This window comes from Pelodiscus sinensis, chromosome 6, assembly GCF_049634645.1.
Source record: "Pelodiscus sinensis isolate JC-2024 chromosome 6, ASM4963464v1, whole genome shotgun sequence".
NCBI classification, from domain to species: Eukaryota; Metazoa; Chordata; order Testudines; family Trionychidae; genus Pelodiscus; species Pelodiscus sinensis.
In genome coordinates this window covers 2,761,119-2,780,246 of record NC_134716.1, presented here as the reverse complement: position 1 = coordinate 2,780,246, position 19,128 = coordinate 2,761,119, and the positions used below count along the sequence as shown (strand labels likewise).

At 49.5% G+C, this 19,128-nt stretch overlaps 2 protein-coding genes across 4 annotated transcripts in view; one reads left to right on the top strand and one right to left on the bottom strand.

Annotated features, from left to right (window-relative positions):
• IDUA (alpha-L-iduronidase) overlaps positions 1-5,044 on the bottom strand; it is a 38,834-nt gene extending 33,790 nt beyond the window's left edge. The window contains exons 1-2 of one of the 2 annotated variants that reach the window (XM_014579557.3): positions 4,753-5,044; positions 470-610 (exon numbers count right to left, since the gene is read on the bottom strand). In XM_014579557.3, the coding sequence (XP_014435043.2) occupies positions 470-610; positions 4,753-4,895 (284 nt within the window). In that variant the 5' untranslated portion in view covers positions 4,896-5,044. Of the gene's footprint in view, positions 1-469; positions 611-4,752 lie in introns of those variants that run through there. The other variant, XM_075931298.1, reaches the window with a different exon arrangement.
• Positions 5,045-13,065: 8,021 nt separating this feature from the next.
• The window catches only part of DGKQ (diacylglycerol kinase theta), a 101,216-nt gene continuing 95,153 nt past the window's right edge, over positions 13,066-19,128 (top strand). The window contains exons 1-2 of one of the 2 annotated variants that reach the window (XM_075931294.1): positions 13,296-13,437; positions 16,265-16,888. In XM_075931294.1, the coding sequence (XP_075787409.1) occupies positions 16,813-16,888 (76 nt within the window). In that variant the 5' untranslated portion in view covers positions 13,296-13,437; positions 16,265-16,812. Of the gene's footprint in view, positions 13,438-16,264; positions 16,889-19,128 lie in introns of both variants that reach the window. The other variant, XM_075931293.1, reaches the window with a different exon arrangement.

Here is a 19,128-nt window from a genome sequence, read left to right as displayed (position 1 = left end):
TAGAATTCAGAGTAGGGTTGTTAGCGTGTAGTTGTTTACATGATTAACTGATAAACTTATCGGTTAATTATAATGCACCCCCTTGCTGCCTTTGATCCAGAGGCAGCAGCGTGGGGAGCAGGTGGTTCCATGTGAGCCGATACACGCAGGGAGAGAAGTTAAATGCAGTAACTCCCCCAGTCTTCTTCTCATGTGTTCCTAGGACGCTCACCTCACAGAGGCATTTCCTTGATTTCCAGGGCACAGCAGCCTTACCAGCCATACAAAGGAACATACAACTTACCTCACACGCACAGGCTGAGGTAGTTAAAGAGGTGAAGCCTTGTCACAGGTTCAACAGGTGTTTTTGGACAATGTGCCTGAGTCGAAGTGTATCTGACCTCCCACCGCAGCAAATGGGACTTCCTTCCTCCCCCTCCCCCAAACGCGTTCCACTCCTAAGTGTGGCGCTTCAGAAAGGTTCACTCACCCCACCGTAATTAGTTCCAGTAGCCAGTGAATTCGAACTTGTTCAATGCCGCCATGAGGTACCGAAGACACATAGGCAAGGTTGAGCTCTTGGTCTTTACTGAGGTCAAATAAATCCGCCCTGTTGTGTGGTAGAGGAGGACTGGGGATGGGAAAAACAATCGTTTAGTATGGAACCGTAGCCTCTAAAAATCCCAGCTGTGATCGGGGCCTCATTGAGCCAGACTTGTTGAGATGATTCCTGCCCTGAAGCACACACAACCTAAGGTAAGCCAAGACAAATTGCAAAAAGAGGTTATTAGGGTAGGACTGTGAAGTGTGGTGTGTGGGTCAGAGGTGAAGGGATTTGCCCAAGGACACAGAGCAAATCGGTGTCAGAGCCAGGAATAAAACCCAGGCCTCTTGATTCTCTATCCAAGGCCTGTTTGCGGGGATACACTGCTTTTGCTGGAGGGGTATGCACAGTTCAGCAAAGTGGAGCGAGGAAGCTGAAACGTGACTGAAGAATCAGATTTGTGTCTTCTTGTTAGCTTACCCCGTCAGCATCAGAGTCAGGACCTTGCATCGTTCTGTGGGCAGGCAGATTTTGCCTGCAATTACTTAAACCCAACACATGTGCATAAGGAAAATAGGCAACAAGGCCATTCCCTGGGCGCAATGAGCACCACTATAAGCACAGTGTGACGCCCACCCCGGCGGAAGCCAGCCAAAGTCGTGTAGTTGTGATCCAAGTTCGGTCAGGCCCAGAGTTAGCCCATGCTGTGTGGAAGTCTGGCCCTGCGGTCAGGCGAGGGCTAGTCTCTCAGCACATGCACTGCCACGCTGTGCCTGGCCCCTGGGCACACGGCAGGGGACTACGTGGGCTGAGAAACGCTGTCACTCGAAGGCGGGGGTAAAATATCGCCTGATGCGCTTCATACATTTTCTATCCATATGAATCAGAATGGAATATTGGACTGGTTTGTTTTGTTATGGGAGCACAGCTTCCTTATATTCACAAAGAAAAAACTTGGGAACCCTCCCTGTATTCTCCAGCACTGCCCCACATTACGACACCCCTTAATTCAGTCACCCCTCCTGAAGGAGGCAAAGACCTGCACTGGAGTTAGCACAGGTTATGCCAGTGTTTCTTAAACTTTTTAAGACTGAGGAACACCAAACAATTTTTTTAAGAGCAACACCAAGGATTTTTTGTTGAGGGGAAAAAAAAGGGCCAGGGAAAGTTATTGAGCAAAAATTAAAAAAAAGTCATCTTCCCCTTTAAGGGTGGCCATTTTGAAATCTGTTGTTCTCTGTGGCACACCTCCAACTGTCTCGTGGCACACCAGTGTGCCACAGAACACAGGTTAAGAATCATTGGGTTATGCTGTCTCAGCAGCAGCTGTTGTCATCTGTGGCTACTTCTCCTGGGGTCTGTCCTTTCGTTTTCTGTTCTAGTTTACAAATATTAAGTCTGCCGAACCTCAGATCTTGGTGTTTCACAGGGATCATCAATGTTTCTCTAGCACTGTGGCGTCCAGCACGCTAGCCACTAGTCACGTGTGGCTGTTTGGCCAGTTGAGCGTGGCTAGTTGGCTTGAATAATGTGACTAGTTCGCTATCGCGGTAGCCTCTATCACGGCTACTGCCTCAGAACTGGTTGGACACAACGGCGCTAGCAGCTCCCAAATCTGGTCTCTGCCAGATCATCTGACATTCCTGTGATGTGGTATGAGGGAGTGGAGAGAGGAGGGCCTGGCATCCCAGGGGTTAAACAAAGCCTTTTGGCCCAGCTAGCCCCGCCCTGCTTTGCCTGTAGCCAATGGCAGGCCTGGAGGGAGGATAAAAGAAAGGGGCCTGTCTCAGGTAGGGGCAGACCATCCAGGAGACAGGAATGTGGTTTCACAGTCTGCCGGACACGAACCAAAGCCTGATCACTTGGCCAGCCAGAGGAGCAAGTAAGCCTCCAACCCCACATCCTGTGACAAAGGGGGGAACCTACTAGAAACCCCAACTAAGGGGGGAATCTGGACTTTTTGGGCCACACCCCAAACTTAAGGACTATACTGATATAGTGAGCTGGAGCTTCTAGGCCGGGGGCACCAGTGGCAGGGTTCTGCACCCCTTTTTCTGCCGGCTACATCTGTGACCTAACCACTAGGCCACCCTGTTGCCAGGGAGATTCGGCCACACGTGGAAATGAGATTCAACAGCTGATTCAGATTTCCAGTTCAGTCCTTTCAGTGGGCCGGGATTCCTGCCTGGCTAGATGTGGACCGTGGCCTGATGAAACAGAGCCTTTGTACCTTTTTGGCTTTCCTTTTAATCCGCTTTTCTTTCCTTTTGGAGAAACTGAAATCACAGCTCTGCAAATGAGCTGAAAACATCTTGGTAACCCTCTTAATCGTCACCTCCCCTTTCAAGAAAAAATTAAGCAAGCGGACTTTCACGCTCCTTTCCTGTCCACTTAGACATGTGACAGCATGGTGTGGTTCTGAAGTTAAACCTTAAACTTTGGGGAATACGTCTTGGGGTTTAGCACTAGCTAGTCGGTGTCTTTGATGGGATCTAAACAATCTGTACGGGGGACTGGCCACATCAGTCATGTGCCGGTCCCCATCAGAGCGGTCCCCAGTCTCAGCAGAGAGGCCAGATATTAAAGCAGTACCAAAGGGGAACTAGCCACTTGCGCTTGGAAGTAGTCACTCCTCAGTGGGCTTGAGGCATAGTGGCCAGCTAGAGAAGTTTTGTGCTTTTTGCTGTACTTTGCACGTGAAGGGCATGGCCATTTGATAAACACTTTCAGTTTTGGGGATGCTTCTCTGCCACACTCCTGTGAAGCAGGGATGTGAACGGGAACCAGTTACCAGGTAAGCATCATCCTTAACCATTAGCTGACGCCCGGGGAGGAGGCGGAAGTGGCAGGTGGGTAGGGAGCTGCCAGCTCCCAGCCTGCACAAGCTTGTGGGCTAGGAGTGCACAGCCTCACACGGGACGGGGAGGGGCCGGAAGCGGCAGTGGAGGGGGGCTGGGAGCTGGCAGCCCAGCCGAGGGTTGGAAGCAGCTGGGCTCAAGCAGCCCCTGCCCATGGTGTGAGGGCCCCCGCCTACCCCGGTTTAATTCATTAACTGATTAAACTTCAACGTTTGACTGGTTTGTGAATTAAACGGGGTTTTACATCCCTGGTGTGAAGTAAAAACATGGTTAAAGATGACTTGCGGAGTGTAAAAATGGGATGAATGCAGCCTTGTGCGTGTGAGTAGGTCGGCGGGGGCTGCTCTCCTTGCCCAGGTGGAGTACCGGTGTCAACGGGAGAGCACCTGGAGATCGATTTGTCGTGTCTGATCGCGTCTGCAGTGTCAGTCCCTGGTGTAGCGGAGACAAGTCCTCAGACTGGCAGGCTATTTATCCAGTGCAGGAAAACAAATGCTTTATAAGAGCCTTGCATTGCATCTGACGAAGTGGGTCTTTGCCCACGAAAGCGTATGCTCCAATAAATCTGTTAGTCTATAAGGTGCCGCAGGACTTCTTGTTGTTTATGCAGATTCAGACTAACACAGTTACCTATCTGACGCTTATAAGAGCCTGTTTCCACTATACCTGGGATCGACGCTGTAGCAATTGATCCACCGGCCGTCGATTTATTGCATCTGCTTAGACACATTCATCTCCGGGTGCTCTCCCATTGACTAATCAATCTCCGTGTTCTCTCCCATTGACTAATCAATCTCCGAGTTCTCTCCCATTGACAAATCAATCTCTGAGTGCTCTCCCATTGACACCGGAACTCCACCAGGATGAGAAGAGTATCCGGCATCACTGGGGGAGCAGCTCCTGCCAACTTGACCGCACACACCGTGATGAGTACATCCACTTCAGCCGCATGATTTGCATAGCTGAAGGGATGCAGATTAGATTGATGGCAGGGGAGAGCGTAGACTAGGCCTTATTACAGGAACATAATCCTGGGCTATATTCTGCTCTCTGCTGCAGCTGTGCAGCCCCACTGCACGAGGCTACGCTAGCAGCCAGTAGCAAAGTGTGGTGAGGAAGGAGAGGATACTTGGATGTCTAGAAAACAGACCCTGAATATCTAAGTACCTGAATTGGGTACTTGCCTTCTCAAATGTATAGGGCCGGTTTAGCCTACCTGCACGGAGTGTGTAGGGGATTCCATGGATGGTACCCATGCAACCTGTATAGGGAGAGCATCCTTGCTTTCCAGCCGCTGGCATGAACTTCAGGCGGACTCTTGCTTTCTAGAGAGGGCAGGGGGAGGGTGTTCAGGCAGCAAACAGCGCTTACCAGAATCCAGTGCTTTTCCAGAAGTGCTTCAGGGGTCTCTCAACCTGGGAAACATCCACGTGAAGCAGGTAAGATCCAAAGACGGCTTGGAGGAGGAACGGGTACAGGGTTACCCCTGCCTCCCAGCTCCTGCCCCAACCCATGGTGCAGGGAAATCGGCTGTGATCAATCTAATGCCTTCCCGGCACTCCTTTAGAGGCAGGCACCCCAACAGGCTTCATAGCACAGGGGGGCCAGTCATTTCAGCTCCCTCTCCGCCTGGGCCCTGGGACGCTCTGTGACACCAAGTTCCAACTGCTCCCAGGCCCCTGTAGCCTGGCGCAGGGGTGGCCCAGGTGCTCCCCTTAGCAACTCCATGGAAAGCAAAACTTTCGCCCTTGAAATATTCCCCTCTTCGTCTTACACAAATGGTTCTCCCCTGCTTACTTCCTGCTTGTCAGTTCTGCCTTGCAGTGCTCAGGCAGACTTGCCAAAACACAGATCCGCAGAAAGCCAGGGGAACACAAGCCGGCTGCACGCCTGCTGGGATCCAGATCCTGAGGGTGAGGGGGGAATGGTTACAGCAATGCTGTACCACAGGGATACTTCAGCTGCAGATCAGATTCTGCAGAGAGGGGTTTTCCTACAGCAGATTCAACCAGCAGCAGAGCTTTGGGGCACTCAGGTTTGGAAGGGAACTTGAGAAAAAAGGCTTGCAAAGGAGTTGCAAAGGGGTACTCATTAGGGGCCTGTGGGGAAAGCTTAGCAACTATTTCCTCGAACCAGAGGGTCCCAGGATGGAGAATTTGGTGGAGGGAGGAAGATACTGAGTATTTCAAAATGGTATGCAAACTTGAATCGTTGTTTTTGGCAGTGAGTGGAAGTGAAATTGTATGTAAGCTATCGCCAGTGTTACCTGTAAACCCCCCTGGATTTCAGATTGCAGAAGCAAAGGTGTTTTACAAATATTCCAGGATACTAGCGTTGTGCAGCAGGAAAACCTTTTTAAATGGAAACGTTAGTTAATAAACAGGTAATATTGTTCCCAAAGTAAAAATAAGGCAATACCGCAAAATGATAGTTTAGAGGACTTCACGTGTAATCTGCAGAAGAGTGTAGGATGTAATCACAACTTTTTCCTTTGAAGCTATTTTATGGACAAGGAACAATCCTCTGGCACCTTAGAGACTAACAAATATATAGAATCATGAGCTTTCATGGGTAAAACCCACTTCAGATGCATTGAATTCTATTTCCATTCCAACTCATCTGAGGAAGTGGGTTTTACCCACGAAAACTCGCGATGCTATATATTTGTTAGTCTCTACGGTGCCACAGGAGCACTTGTCATTTTTAAAGTTATAGACTAACACCCCTCTGAGCTTATTTGCTATATTGTGTCCCTTTTCAATGTATCTGTCTTTCCCTATCTTCTTTCCCATTTTAAGTGTATCTTTACTTTCCTTGGTTGCATTTTGGGGTGAGACGATACATTTTTGTTTTTCAGTTTTGCTTTGTCTTGGTATCTGTCCGCTCTGGCTTGGTTTCCTGTCCATTTTAAATTTTTTTCTTTTAATTTAGTTCCACATTGTGGTCAATTTCCTTCACTTGGTTTCTGTACTTGACACCTCGGCTGGTTTTGTCTTTGTTTTCCCTCCTCTCCTCCCCCTTTGTATATCTTTCCTGTCCTGTTACAGATGGGGTAAATGGAAAATAAATCCAGGTAAGATGAGGGACTTTCCATTACAAAATACTTCTCCTCCTGAGTCTTTCTTGCCAGATCTTTCATTTGGTCCCAGTTACCTATATTCTACACATGCTTGGTGTTTGTTCTTCTATTGTTTGGAAAACTATTTTAATAGAAATAAAGAATTAAAACAAAGAGGAAACTAAATTAAAACTAAAAAGGAATCTCACAACACTTCCGTTTTGACCCATCAGTACTTTATTCTTCCAGATGGAGTTTTTGTTACACATTTGGACAGTGGCACACAGAGAAAAAAAAATAGAACAGTGACATTCATATTGATTCGAAGGGCAGCTCACCACTCGTTTTTGGTGAGTTTTGCTGCCAGCTGCTGGCGGCTCTAGCCTCTGCAGCTTCCGCTGCTACCTCTTACTAGCTACTAACCGTATGCCCACTTGGACGTGGCCTACATGACAGAGTTACATCCGCGTAAGGCAGCTTACACGTTGACTTAACTCTGTAAACTTCCGCACCACAGTGTTTCTTCTGCCAGTGGAAGTCGCCCACTAACCTGACATAGTAAGGCTACCTCCATAAGAGGTGTAGGCAGGGCCATCTCTAGGGGGGTGCAGGGCCCAGGTCAACACCCATATCACCTCAAACCCTGCCTCTCCTTGCTCCTCCTGTACCCCCATTCCACCCCTTCCCTCTAACTCCCCAGAGACACCATCCACATACTATACTATACTCCAAGACACCCTATAACCCTTACATACCCCACAGACTCTATCCTCCTATATACACCCACTGTAGCCCCCTGAAATCCTATATATACACCCTGGGGCAGATGACCATTTGTGGGGCCCAGGGCAGCACAAGTTCGCGGGGCCCCCCTTTGCCATGGCGCATGCGCAGGGCTTCTTGAAGCATGGGGCCCGGGGCGGCCGCCCCGTTCGCCCTGCCCTGTATCCGCCCCTGTATACACCAACAATGCCTCTCGGAGACCCTATACCCCTGTGTAACCGACTCTGGCTCTCAGACACCCTATCCCCCTTATAGACATGCACTATGCTCCCCATGTTCCCTACAGGCACCTACCGTTCTCACCAGAAACCCCATGTCCTCCATAGGCACCTGCTGTACTCCCCAGAGGCCCCATGTTCCCTAGACACCCACTATTCTCACCAGAGACCTCCATGTCCTGCAAAGGCACCTGCTGTGCAACCCAGAGACCCAATGTCCCGCATAGGTGCAGCTGTATTCCCCAGACACCTCCATGTCGCCTATAGGCATCCGTTGTGCTCCCCAGAGGCCCCATGTCCTTTACAGGCACTTGCTGTACAACCAGGCCACACCCTCGTGCGTTGCAGAGTTCTCCCAAGTCCGTCCCCCCCACTAATCACATGACCTGCTGCCCGCCTCTGCGTGGCTCCCCTGGAAAACAAGGAGCTCGATTCCCATTGGGCCGTGCCCCGAGCGCCCCACCTTCCTGCGTACATCCCAGAGGGCGGGACCAGCGAGCAGGAGAGTCCTAAGGGAGGCGAGCGGTGAGTGGCTGGGTGCTTACCCAATCAGCAAGCGCCTTTGGCTTTGTCTACGCTGCAGGTTTTTTGCGCAAGAAGCTTTTTGCGGAAGAGATCTTCTGCAAAAACTTCTTGCGCAACAGCACGTCCACACCTCAAAAGCGATGCACTTTTGCATAAGAGAGCGTCCACGTTGCGTGGACACTCTTGCGCAAGAAAGCGCTGATGGCCAGCCACAGAATGGCCATCAGAGCACGTGTGCTTTTTGAGACAGGCTCTTTTTGCACAAGATACCCCTGCGGAGCGTCCACACACGCCTTTTTGCACAAAAGCTGTAGCGCAAAAAGGAGTTATTCCTTGTGGGGAGAGAAATAACTGTACCGGCAAAAGCCCTCTGTCCTTTTGATTTACTGTATTTTGTGTGTGTGTGTGTGTGTGTGTGTGCGCGCGCGCGCAAAAACGCACTTGAGGTGTGGACGCTCTGCTGGGTTTTGTGCAAAAACAGTTGTCACTAGGTGGGGAGAGTACTAGGCAGGGGTGGACAGGAGGCCTGGGATGGGGGGTGCTCAATAAGTGGGGAGGGGATTATGAAGCTACTGTTTTTTAAAAAAAAAGCTGTTAATTAGTGATTGTGACTGTGTCACTCCTGAACAGTTCATTGCAATTAAGTTTAATTTCTCTAGCTGAAAACTCTATAAGGGCAGATTTTAAATGTTCCTTCCCACTCCTGAAAGAACTGTCTGGGTAATGTTGTGATGAGAATAAAAACATTGTTTTACAAGCATTTAAATATTTCTTAAGGTATATAGTGATATTCTGAGGAATATTTGTCTTGCACTTGAAAGCCATTAAAATTCCTTCATAAAAAGCTGCAATAATCAAGATGTCTGTGTCAATGGGCTAGCACTTCCTTGTTTTGCAGGTTTCATGCATTCTACAGTGTTGGCAAAACATGCTTTGTTTTCATATTGTTGTTTTCTTATTTTCTTAACTAAAAGGGAACAGCAGGCATTTATAAATTTAACACTAGTAATTGCTGTCTCTGAGAGAGACATTTCATTGTGCATTAGTAAACTTTACAAACTGATTTGGAAATTGATAATTAATTGCAATGCTGTGAGGTTTGCTTTTCTCGAGGTAGAACGTTTCATTGTTTCGTCTCTCTCTTCATGGTAGAAATTCAGGTTCATATTGACTTGTCTGTCTGCATGCAATGCAATTATACCAGTTATACTAGAGCAAATGACTCCTTTACTATTGCATAAGTGAACACCGATCAAGCTCTGTTATACTTGTTGGAAATAGAACATGCTTTTACAAAACCATTCAACCTCTGCAATCACTAAGCCTTATTGTTTGGTAATACATTCCAGTGCTTACTACTAACAATTTTGTATTTTGATTTTGTCAACTTCTATTCTCCTCACCCCTGGATTTTGTTATATTTTAGCCTGCTGTATCAGATCTCCCTGTGTAGGTGCCCAAACCAGGAGAAAGTCATCCCTGAAAGAGCTTTGTGTAGTGTGTCTTGGTGGTACAGTTTATGCTTTTTCAGACCACAAATCGGTTCTTTTCAGAATTCTCTCCAGACTTTCTGTATCCTTTTTAGAACGTGTACACCAAGAATGCTCCTTCGTAGAAGGCAGGACCCCTGCTATCTAGAGGTAATATTACTTCCTGTCTCCTAATCAGCACATTTGGGCAGTCTGTTCAAATAGTTTTGTAAAAAGCATCAACATAGGGATACAGACTGACATACAACCCTGATATTTTTAGGATGGTAATAATATGCTTTGATTGCTGCTACTCAATCATCTGAAATGCGGTCGAGGGCAGAGTTAAGTGCAAAACTGGCCACTGAAACAATTTCCACTCACCCCAGATTTGAATTTCTGCTGTTTGTCTTCCTCAAATGACATGATTCAACCCACCATCTTAAATTCAGGTTTGCTGGTTAATTGTCCGCCAGGCCCTGTCTGTGTGTTTCTAGAGCAAACCCAGCTCAGCCGCATGGTTGGTCCCTTGAGCTTTGTGATCACACATCATGTAAGACAAGTAGTCTCCATCTGGCTACCCTTCTGTCTGCACTGATACTGGCTAGATAATTTTCTTGCATTTTTTCCTGCAGCTTTACAGCTGCCTATCTTCTTAGGAGGTTAGTCACAGCTGGCAAGTTAAAGCATCACTGAAGCTTTGGCTCCGTTAAGAAAACAGTTGAGGGAAGGAAGAAATTGTCTTTTTATAGCCTAAGATATGTTGCTCCTTGTAAAGGAAATCTTCCCTTTATTGAAGAAGATTTTTGTTACCTAGCCCCGCTCTCATCTCGAATGTTTTTGGGAGAGACTCCAACCTGCAGATGAAAACCTGGCCAGCTCTGATTGTGACACAGATGACCAAGCCTTCTAACTTACACTGAGATCTGTGGCACTGACAGCTGGCAATAGTCCTTTAACAGCGATTTTCTCCACGGTCTTGAAATGGAACTTTCTTCGCATTTCAACGGCTGCCCTCTCTAGTACTTGATTCCAGCGATCACCAACGATCCCACAGAAGGTTACTAGCAAGTTGCACAAGGAAACTGCCATCCTGTGTGATGACGTTGGTGTCCCAGAGGTGATAGAAGTGTGTGGGATTCTGGTGGACTTCTGCAATCAAAACAAATACACACAGCACTTGTCGGAATTGCTTCTAAATCTGCACAGAACATCAGACTTACACTATAGCTCCACAGCATTTTTTTCATATATGAACCCAATAACATGTTTAATTCTCCAGGAGGCTTGTACAAAGGGATTGCTGGGTTTACCCAGTGCATAGATGGGACATGTACTCTACCTGCAGCATGAAGGTTCAGTTACAATAAACTTGACAAACACATCAGCTGCGTCTAGACTGGAAAGTTTTTCCACAAAAGCAGCTGCTCTGATCTCGAAAGACAATAGGTACAATATCAGAGGGGTAGCCGTGTTAGTCTGAATCTGCAAAAGCGACGAGGAGTCCTGTGGCACCTTATAGACTAACTGAAGTGTAGGAGCATAATAGGTTATAAGCTCTTTGTACCAGTTCAAAAGGAGCCAGAGTTCTGTGCAGGTAGTGAAACTTACCTGTGGTACAAATGAGATTAGTTAAGACCCAAGAAGACTGAGTAATTTCAAAAAGAGTCCGGTGGTAACTTAAGGCCTAACAAATGCCCTAATAACTGTGTTAGCTGTTAACACTCTGCAGGTTTTTTATCCTATTTGGCGCCTTTATGTGTTACTCTCTACAAAGAGCTGAAAATATGTCATTCTTAGCTATGGCAAGTACAAACAATGCTGCTACGATTTATCTCAACTTGGAGACAGTATGGCATGAAACTTGGACAGAACATGCTGCTAGTGCCTTGTCTGAATTTATGCAAAGATATGAACACTGTAAGTGACTCCGTTTTCAGTTACTGATATTGGCAGATAACAGAAAGATTACACAGCCATCTGCTTCAGCAAACTATAGCTCTTGTCTCTGCTGACCTGAAGTGGGTCGTGCCCATGAAAGCTCACGATACCATCTATATTTTTGTTAAGTCTTCACGGTGCTGTAGGACCACTCATTGCTTTTGAAGTTCAGACTCACACAGCTACCTCCAGGAGACTTTGATAGATCTTGCAATTCGTCTGACTTTATCCAAGTCTTTAATGCCATAGTCCCACCACTAGATGGCTTTTTAACCAGCTGGGTACTGGCCGTTCCTTTTCTTCCCTGGATGCATCATATATTTTGTAGTGGGCAGGATCTGTATTTGGTTTAGCTGTGAGATTATGACAGGTTCAGTCTGCAGCAAAATGCTTTTGGGTTGAACAACCTCCTAAGCTATATGAAAGGTAAAGACCTTGAGCAAGGAAAAACTGGGTCTGGCAGAGGCATTCCTCTGTGCCCCTAGCTAATCTGTCAGATTAATTTTCAGATGGCCCAGGTACTGCGGCTTCCCCCATTTTCTCCTGGGAAATTACTCCTTCACAGACTTCATCGCACCATCAGACTGTTTATCCCCTTGATACTCATTTTAAATGTGCTCTTTCGGTAATGTCAAGCTCACAAAAACCTCGCCACAAGGAAAGGGGGGGGGGGGGGTCTCTTTAGCCATCCCTGAAAACGTGCCTTGCCCAGAATTATACTGCAGAAGGCTTAAAATGGCTTTCGGATATCAACACTTATAGTGGCTGCAGCCAATCGGAGGCGAGGAAAGAAATGAATGGAGCCCATGGCAAATGAAAGAGGTACTTGGTTGCCAGCATCCTGCCAGGGGGAGGTTGCCTACAGCTGTTCCATGCAGTGTGAGCACGTTCGGGCCAAGGTATTACACAAGGTGGGGGAGGGAATATCTAACACTGGCCAACCTCGGGCCTTTCGGCTATGCAGAGCTCCCCTTCCTGACGCTGAGCTCCCTGGCTGGAAAGCCTGTCTGTCTCACTGGTAGAAGTTGGCCCAACCCAGGCCAATGCTTACCCATCCCGCCTTGCTAGACCGGATTTGGACGCAAGACGGCTGAGTAAGGTGGAGCCTTCTCTTTTGGCTCACCTCAGCATCCTTTCCTAGGACAGGGGCTGGAGCAGTTGGAACCCCTTCACTCTAAGACCAGGGGTCTTTTCTCAGCCCTCCTCTCCTGCGAAGAAAGGCTGTCGGGTCTCAGCCAGGCCTACCCCTGCCTGGGCCCTGCTGTCTCCCCTGGGACGTGCCCCCTCCAACTCCGTGCCTGTGGCAACACCCTGCCCGCACTCTTCCTGGGTCAAAGGCTGAGGGACCTCAAAGGGGACCCTGGCTTTGGCTCCTCCCTAGTACCAAGCTGACCCCTTGGGTTTCCTGCAGCTGGCCACGGGCTGGGGTGAGTTTAGTCCCAGGGGTGGGGTGAGCCCTCCTGCTTCTCCTGGGCCAGGCTGCCACCTCTCCCTGCATCTTTTCCGGGAGAACCCCCGTCCCAGCCGCCGGGCTGGCTTCCAGCAGTGGCCGGGAGACGGATGCCGGTGCCGGGGGGCTGTCTAGGGAGTGAGTGCCCAGGAGCCAAGCGGCCCCCCCCAGCCGGGATAGGCTGGAAACCCGCCCCGCGCCAGCCTGCGTAAGGACCCCCCGGCTGCGCCCCGCGGGGGCGGAGCGGCCGGGAGGAGGCGGCTGCGGGCCAAGCACCGCCCCTGGGTCGGCTCCAGGCTCCGGCGGGCGGAAGCGCAGCAGCTCGGGGGCCGGGCCCGGCGGCGCAGGGACCCGCCCGGCCCGCGGGAGGAGGGAACGGCCCCGGCCGGCCGGGCTGCGGGGCCATGGCGGACGGAGCCCGCGCTCTGCGCGGCAGCCGCGGGGACAGCCCGGCCTCCAGCCCGCAGCTGGGCGGCAGGAGCCGCTCGCAGCCGCCCGCCCCGCCGCCCGGCGCGCCCGGCCACGGCTTCCGCAGGGTCACCCTGACCAAGCCCAGCTTCTGCCACTGCTGCACCGACTTCATCTGGGGGCTGGCGGGATACCAGTGCGAGGGTAAGGCCGCCCGCCGTGCGCCCTGCCCTGCCCTCCGGCTCCCCCGTGCGCCCTGCCCCGGGCACCACTGCCCTGCCCTCCGGCTCCCCCGTGCGCCCTGCCCCGGGCACCCTGCCCTGCCCTCCGGCTCCCCCGTGCGCCCTGCCCCGTGCGCCCTGCCCTGCCCTCCGGCTCCCCTGTGCGCCCTGCCCCGGGCACCCCTGCCCTGCCCTCCGGCTCCCCCGTGCGCCCTGCCCCGTGCGCCCTGCCCTGCCCTCTGGCTCCCCCGTGCGCCCTGCCCCGGGCACCCCTGCCCTGCCCTCTGGCTCCCCCGTGCGCCCTGCCCTGCCCTCCGGCTCCCCCGTGCGCCCTGCCCCGGGCACCCCTGCCCTGCCCTCCGGCTCCCCCGTGCGCCCTGCCCCGGGCACCACTGCGGGGTATCCCCGTGCACCTTCCCGTGCGCCCTGCCCCGGGCACCCCTGCGCTCCCTGCCGGCGGGTACCTCCGTACGCCTTCCCGCGGCTCCCTCATGCGCCCTTCCCCGGGCACCCCTGCCCTGCCCTCCGGCTCCTCCAAGTGCCCTTCCCCGGGCACCCCTGCCCTGCCCTCCGGCTCCTCCAAGTGCCCTTCCCCGGGTACCCCTGTCCTGCCCTCCCGCTCCCCCGGGCGCCCTTCCCCGGGTACCCCTGCGCTCCCTGCCAGCGGGTACCCCCATGCACCTTTCTCTGGGTACCCCACCACACCCTCTTCTCCAGCTCTCCCTGCACCCTTCCTGTGGCTCCCTCGTGTGCCCTTCCCCAGGTATCCCTGAACACCCTGCCGGTGGGTACCCCTGTGCACCCTTCCCCTGGTACCTTGTGTGCCCTGCCCTGCAGCTTCCATGTGAGCTCTGCCCTGGAAGCCCTGCGTGCCCTGCTGGCTGATTGCCCACGTGTGCCCTGCCCTGGTGCTCCCCTGTGCACTCCTCCCCAGGGCTTCCATGTGTGCCCTTCTGTGGGCACCCCCTGCTGGTGGTACCCCAGGACAGTCTGTCCAGAGCTGTGAGGGTATGGGCTGGGCCCAGGCTACCTTGCCCACTGTGCCCTCTCCAGGGCACTCCTGTGCACCCAGCTGTCAAGTACCTTCCAGGTACCCTTCTCTGGGCATCCCCTGCTGGTGGGCCGCCTTGGGTCTAGCCCTACTCATCTTCCCTGATGCTATCCCATGTGCCTTCCCCGATGGCAGGTCCCCCATCTACCTTTCCAGGCACAGTGCCTGCTGGGGCTAAATTCCTCCCTCCACTCCTTCCCCTCTTCCCCCGCCCCCCCATGTTGCCTGCCCCAAATATCCCCTGCCCAGGGCTACCCGACACCTTCTGCCTGGGGCTGGAGGCCTTACCACTGTGCTGGCAAGAGACCATCCCTGGATTCCCTTTCCCCCCACCATGCTCCCAGTGTGGGCTACCCCCATAACCGGCAGGGTGGGTGGGCCCCTAGTACAATTGCAAGGGACCTGCTAGGCTGTCTCCTTGTGTGCCCTGCCCAGGGCATGTCATGTACCCCTCCCCAGGGCTACCCTGGAGTCCCCCTCTGCATCTTCCTTGGGTCTAGCAGGCAACCAGGGCTTCCGCCTGGTCCAAGCAGGGAGACTGCTCTGTCCCTCTGGTGCAGCGCTAACTTCTCGCAGCAGCTCCTCCCGGAGGACGCCTCTCTGGGTCCCTGATGTAGGGCTGGGCATCTCTGCCGGTTATTTGAACCCCTTGCTATGGTGGTGATTTCTTGGGTCAGTTACAACTTGGGCAAGATTCAGAGTCAACCTATAAAACGTGTGAGTGCCCCGACGGGATTGAGGACACCTCGGTGCCTGTTCTGTGTGTGCTTAAGCTCAACCCAAAGCTACAAGAGTTATGTGAACTGCTCTGGCCTGGGCCCTGCAGATGGCCAGCCCACAGCCTCATCCCCACCTTACAAGTTGTGAGCTCTACCCCGTCAGATGCTATCGCAACAGAGTCATGATTCAGCCTTGCTCAGCTCCATGTGCGGGAACAGCGAGTGTGTCAGTGGATGAGGGGCGAAAGGTCACTTTCTGTCTGCAGGAAAGGATGAACTCCAAAATCTGATAGAGTGGAGCAATCTTTTGTGATGGGCGGGGGGGGGGGGGGGGAGAGATTATTCAGCATTGTCCTTTTCCTAAGGATGGACATGTGGCTGTACAGAAAAGGTTCCCAAATTTTGGGCTTTGTGTAAGCAACTTTCAAAGAACCTTTAATGTGCAAGGAACCGTATGGCTTTAAAAAACTAGTTGGGTTCCTTTGGAGGCTGTCCGTGACCAGTGCCAATAAGATAATGAGGAAACATGTCACACCTTAAAGACTAACATAAGAACTAGGGGTCACCAAATGAAATGAATAGGTAGCAGGTTTAAAACAAACAAAAGGAAGTTTTTCTTCATGCAACGCACAGTCAACCCGTGGAACTCCTTGCCAGAGGATGTCATGAAGACTAGGACTTGAACAGGGTTCAAAAAAGAGCTAGATAGATTCATGGAGGTTAAGTCTATCAGTGGCTATTAGCCAGGCTGCGTAGAAATGGTGTCCCTGACCTCTGTTTGTCAGAGACTGGAAATGGGTGACGGGAGGGATCACTCGATGATACCCTGTTCTGTTCACTCCCTTTGGGGCATCTGGCATTGGCCACTATCAGAAGACAGGGCATTGGGCTAGATGGACATTTTGTCTGGCCATTCTTATGTTCTTATTTATTTGGGCATAAGCTTGCATCTGACACAGTGATTTTTACCCACAAAAGTTTATGCCCAAATAATTCTGTTAGTCTTTAAGGTGCCACAGAACTCCTTGTTATTTTTGCAGATACGACTGAGCATGGCTACTCCTCTGAGACTTGTCAATAAGAGATTACTTCATACACGGATGACAGGAAAGGAAATAAAATCCAGCCTGGTTTGATGCAACACTCTACAAAGATTTGCTGCATTAAAAAAAAAAAAAAAGTATGGGACACTCTTCTCTGTTCCGTCCTCTTTCCAAAAATATCGTCTTTATCTTCTCTTTCCCCAAAGCCGGTAGGGATGTAAAGTCAGGGACGCCCTGTCCCTTGGACAGGGGTGGCTCTGGACATCAGCAGCAGCCCCTGCCTGTGATGCGTCAGGCCCACCATGGACACGGGCATCCGGAGCAGCCCCTGTCCACAGCAGGCCCTCCGGGGCTGGAGCAACCCCCTGCCCATGGCGGCTGGGAACTTAGAATTGTGGCAAAGCCACACATGCATCTGACGAAGTGGGTCTTTGCCCACGAAAGCTTATGCTCCAATACATCTTAGTCTATAAGGTGCCACAGGACTTCTCGTTGTTTATATAAGTACAACTGCCATTTCTCAAAAAATAAAGCAGGCCTTGGATATGACAGCATGGTTCACAGGACACGTGGGTGAAAAAAGGAAGGTTTCAGCTGGAGCCTCTGTGTTCCTTTTACCTGGTGAGCGACAGTTTTGTGAGAAGTTTTGTAAAGTTGAGCACTTTTGTATGAGTAGAACTTTTATTTAAAAGCCAGACTTTGAGTTAGCAATAACAGCGCAGTACAGAAAGTATTGTCTGTTGCCAGGAAAAACTAATAAGACAGTAAGTTGCTTAATTTTCACAACCCTGGAGAAGACTTTAACTTTTCTAGACCTTGATTTATCTACACTGTCTTATATTGGAAAGCTTTGCTAGATAGCTTAATGAAAGGAAGATGGCAAGCCACTTAAATCAGCTCTCTCTTAGAATTATGAAAATATTCAGCTGCCTGGTTTGCACTTCGGAGCATTGATGTATCAATGTGTGAGAGAACAGGAAGGCTTTAGGCTGTATTGTTGATTTCCTTCTTCACTTAAAAAAAAAAAAAAGAGACTCTGTTGTAGAAAGTGAACTGCTACTCTCAGATTTGATGCACATGCAAGACAATATATTTAATATATTGTACTTGTGCTAGCACTCTGGTGGCATGGTCATGTCTGGCAGGTTGGAAATCCCTGAATAATATTTGTCAATATCGTAGTATAATTGACCTCTGGCATATAGCAATGCCCTAGTTTGTGTCAGAGGTGTCTACTTAATCTTTTCTTTTAAAGATAAGTCCAGCAGGATTTGAAAGTTCCGCTTGATTTCCATCAGTCTGAAGATCTAGCCTCCACTAGTCAAGGGGGAAAAAATATGAGGTGTTATATCCCGCATGCCTGCTTTCATCAGTGTAAATTAATAAAATTATAGTTTGTTTACACACATGAACATGCTAACAGTAACTTTATCAACTTTATTGATAACAGTAACTTTATCAATTTTCTATTCCGTTTTTTTCCCAGGTAATTTATTACTGAGCAAATAACAGGAAACATCCCTATCGGGTATATTATTAGATGAATTGTACTGGTATTTGACTAATATATTTATGGCTCTTGTATTAGTCAAATAACATACAAAAGTCAAACTAGTCAGAGATTACTACTGAAATTTCCTGCATGCTCTTAGGTGACCAGTACTCAGCAATCCTCTAATACACTGGTTTTGCTTTTACTGAGGCACAAATACAGAACTTGATCAGCTCAACCCAAACAAACGCAGTGAAGATAAAATTGCATGCTCCAGAACAATCTGCCTGATCGTGAGTGTGCATAAAATTCAGTGTGTTCCTAATCAAATGAATTCAGTGTATTCCTAGTCAAATGAAGAGTTGGGTAGATGTGGCTCCCTCTTTTCGATAAGGAGATAAACGGCGCATAGAGGCAGGCTACAGTCAGCTGAGACTCCTTTAATAAACATGTTCAAGCTTACAAACGAGAAGATTTCTAAACTTTCCTGAGTTTAGAGTGCATACAGCTTTGTAGTGGTTTCTATTCTAACGCCCCATTTTCAGCTGCTCAGTTTGCTGAAACTTTTACCCTCTGTGATAAAATTCTGTGTACTTGGTTTCTGTTGAGAAGTAATTTTTTTAGGTTTGAGCCAAGCAATAAGTGTATTTAAAAAGAATACCCTTTTCCTTTTATAAAGCCGAACACAGTTCTTGTTCCTTTTGAGTTTGGAACATCTTTATTATCTAAAGGGTTAGAGGTTGAAATTTAATCCTGAGACACAAATATAGTTCTTTGAAAATCACTCGCTCCACATACATTGTCCACTGGGTTTCTCAATACATGTGTAACTTTTGCAGATCTGTGGTTGGTTTTTCTTCAGCTAAGCAGACAAAAAATATTCACACCCTTATGTACAGGGCTTACTGGCCCATACTCTCCAAAGCCTGGACAGTCAATAATGTTTATTGTGTGTTGTGAATTAGACCTTATCAGAGGAGAAGGTACTTTACTATTTTTTCACTTTGTCCCCTTAGAAAAATTCAAGAATCTTACTTAATATGTAAAGTCTTGTCTGTGTAACGAATAGGATCAGTGTCTCGGTATTTGTATTTCTTATCAGCAGTGCAAAGCACAACAATTAACTATTTACTCGTTATTGTTAATATTTTATATTTAGGAGGTTTTTGGAGATTTCGTCCTGGCCCAAATATTTTCCTCTGTGACTTCCCCCACCAAAATAGCACTAAAATCCCTTATTGGCTTGTCAATTTAAAAGTAGAGGAACTATAAGTTTGTGTGGTAGCTGGATCTCAGATACTTGCATTGCTACAAATCACTATAATACTACCTTTTGTTCTAATTTGGAGTCTTGTAACTGCATTTGAAA